At 47.3% G+C, this 1,787-nt stretch overlaps 1 protein-coding gene across 1 annotated transcript; it reads left to right on the top strand.

The window, feature by feature from the left end:
- The first annotated feature begins 121 nt into the window (after window positions 1-121).
- LOC105562697 (uncharacterized protein K02A2.6-like) lies at window positions 122-1,347 on the top strand. The gene is made up of 2 exons (XM_012013739.1): window positions 122-405; window positions 507-1,347. The coding sequence occupies exons 1-2, from the start codon at window positions 122-124 to the stop codon at window positions 1,345-1,347; spliced, it is 1,125 nt and encodes a 374-aa protein (XP_011869129.1).
- Window positions 1,348-1,787: the final 440 nt, after the last annotated feature.

Below are 1,787 nucleotides of genomic sequence, written 5' to 3'. Positions count from 1 at the left end.
AAAAGATCCCACTCTACGCAGAGTTATACAAGCCATCAAGGAAGGCTGGAAATCAATTAAGAACTCTGACTCAATAGCACACTTCAAAAAACTCTCAGAAGAACTCAGCGTCATCGATAATATGGTACTCTATGGAGACAGAGTCGTCATTCCGGAGAAGCTCAAACCGACGATCTTATCTGCTCTCCACAAGGGTCACCCAGGCATCAGAAGGACAAAACAATTGGCTCGCGAGTTCGTATACTGGCCAAGGATGTCTAAAGACATTGAACACCTCGTACAACGATGTGACTCCTGCGCCTCGACCCAGAAACTTCCAGTAAAAGTACCACTGGATCCATGGCCTACTCCATCATGCCCACTAGAACGTGTACACTTGGACTACGCCGGCCCGATCGATGGACAGTACCTCCTTATATTCGTATACGCGTTCTCGAAATACGTAGACGTCGCAATCACGTCCACAATCACCGCACTGTTGATCTGTGCCGAGATTTTTTTTCCAGATATGGACCTCCAAAGATTTTAGTAACAGATCACGGAACTCAGTTCACCTCGGACGCCTTTACAACCTTTTGTAAAGAAATGCAAACATTACATCTCCTGTCCGCAGTCAACCACCCACAATCCAACGGCCAAGCGGAAAGAATGGTGGACACCGTAAAACGGGCCATTGCTAAAAATCCAAATAACTGGAAGAAACAACTGCTTGACTATCTCTACAGCTATCGCTACACTCCCTGCAGCTCGGCCCCGGGAGGGAAATCCCCAGCAGAACTCCTGTTTGGACGTCGCATGAACTCCCCGTTCACAAAATGGCTCCCAACGCCGGATGATACCAAGCATACGGAAACGAGTCCACAAGCGACGAAACAACAAACCATGGTAAAACAATTCTCGAAACACCATGGCGCCAAGCCACGATATCTATCAGTGGGAGATCGAGTAATGGTCCTAACCCGCAAGGACAAGCGCGAAAAGGGCGTCATACACAAGGTCCTATCAAAAACTCGTTACTCGGTACGCCTCGATGATGGGAAAATCATCGACCGGCATATTAACCATATCTGGAGAGGAGGTTCCACTCCATCAACTCCATCTCAAGATCCGGGAGATGACTGGATATTTCTACAACCTCCTGCTCCACCGACCACCCTGCAAGAACCTCAACCTACCTCCTCGGAGCCTGATCCACAACTCCTATCATCCCCCACTGCTCAAACGCCAGCCAACCGGAACCTGGAATCACCGGCAGCCCGAACGACCCCGGTCAGACCGACCCGTAACCGTATGGCCCCGAAGAGGCTGATATTAGACCCGGCCGCCAAAAGCTACTCCCAAGGGTAACTTCCTGAGAGGGAAGATGTTGGGCACCGTCACCCGACGCCGCCGCCACTGCCAGCGACAGCGACATACAGAGAGAGGGGGAGCGTCCAATCAGTTAGTTCTTACCGGTCTTGCACAGAGCTCACATCGGTGTATCCGAATAAAGACCGCTTACGTGAACATTACGAGGCTCGCAATCTGTTATCGTCCTAGGCCTTACGTCCTTTCCTTCCTCGTTCGAGACACCATCCCGAACGTCCACATCGGGACCCAACAGTCAGCTGCATATTTAAATTAAATCATATAATCATTAATTAAATATTAAATTATTTAAAAATATAATTATTAAATAAAATACTATATAAATAGGAATAAAGAAGAATATTGAATACAAAATATTTACCGTGCTGACTGATTTTCCATATAAGAAATAATAATTTCACATAGATTACATCTTAATC

Source organism: Vollenhovia emeryi, unplaced genomic scaffold, assembly GCF_000949405.1.
Source record: "Vollenhovia emeryi isolate VEMERY1.0 unplaced genomic scaffold, V.emery_V1.0 DF944762.1, whole genome shotgun sequence".
Lineage (NCBI taxonomy): Eukaryota > Metazoa > Arthropoda > Insecta > Hymenoptera > Formicidae > Vollenhovia > Vollenhovia emeryi.
The sequence above is the reverse complement of the archived record's forward strand: the minus strand, read 5'-3'. Positions and strand labels throughout refer to the sequence as shown.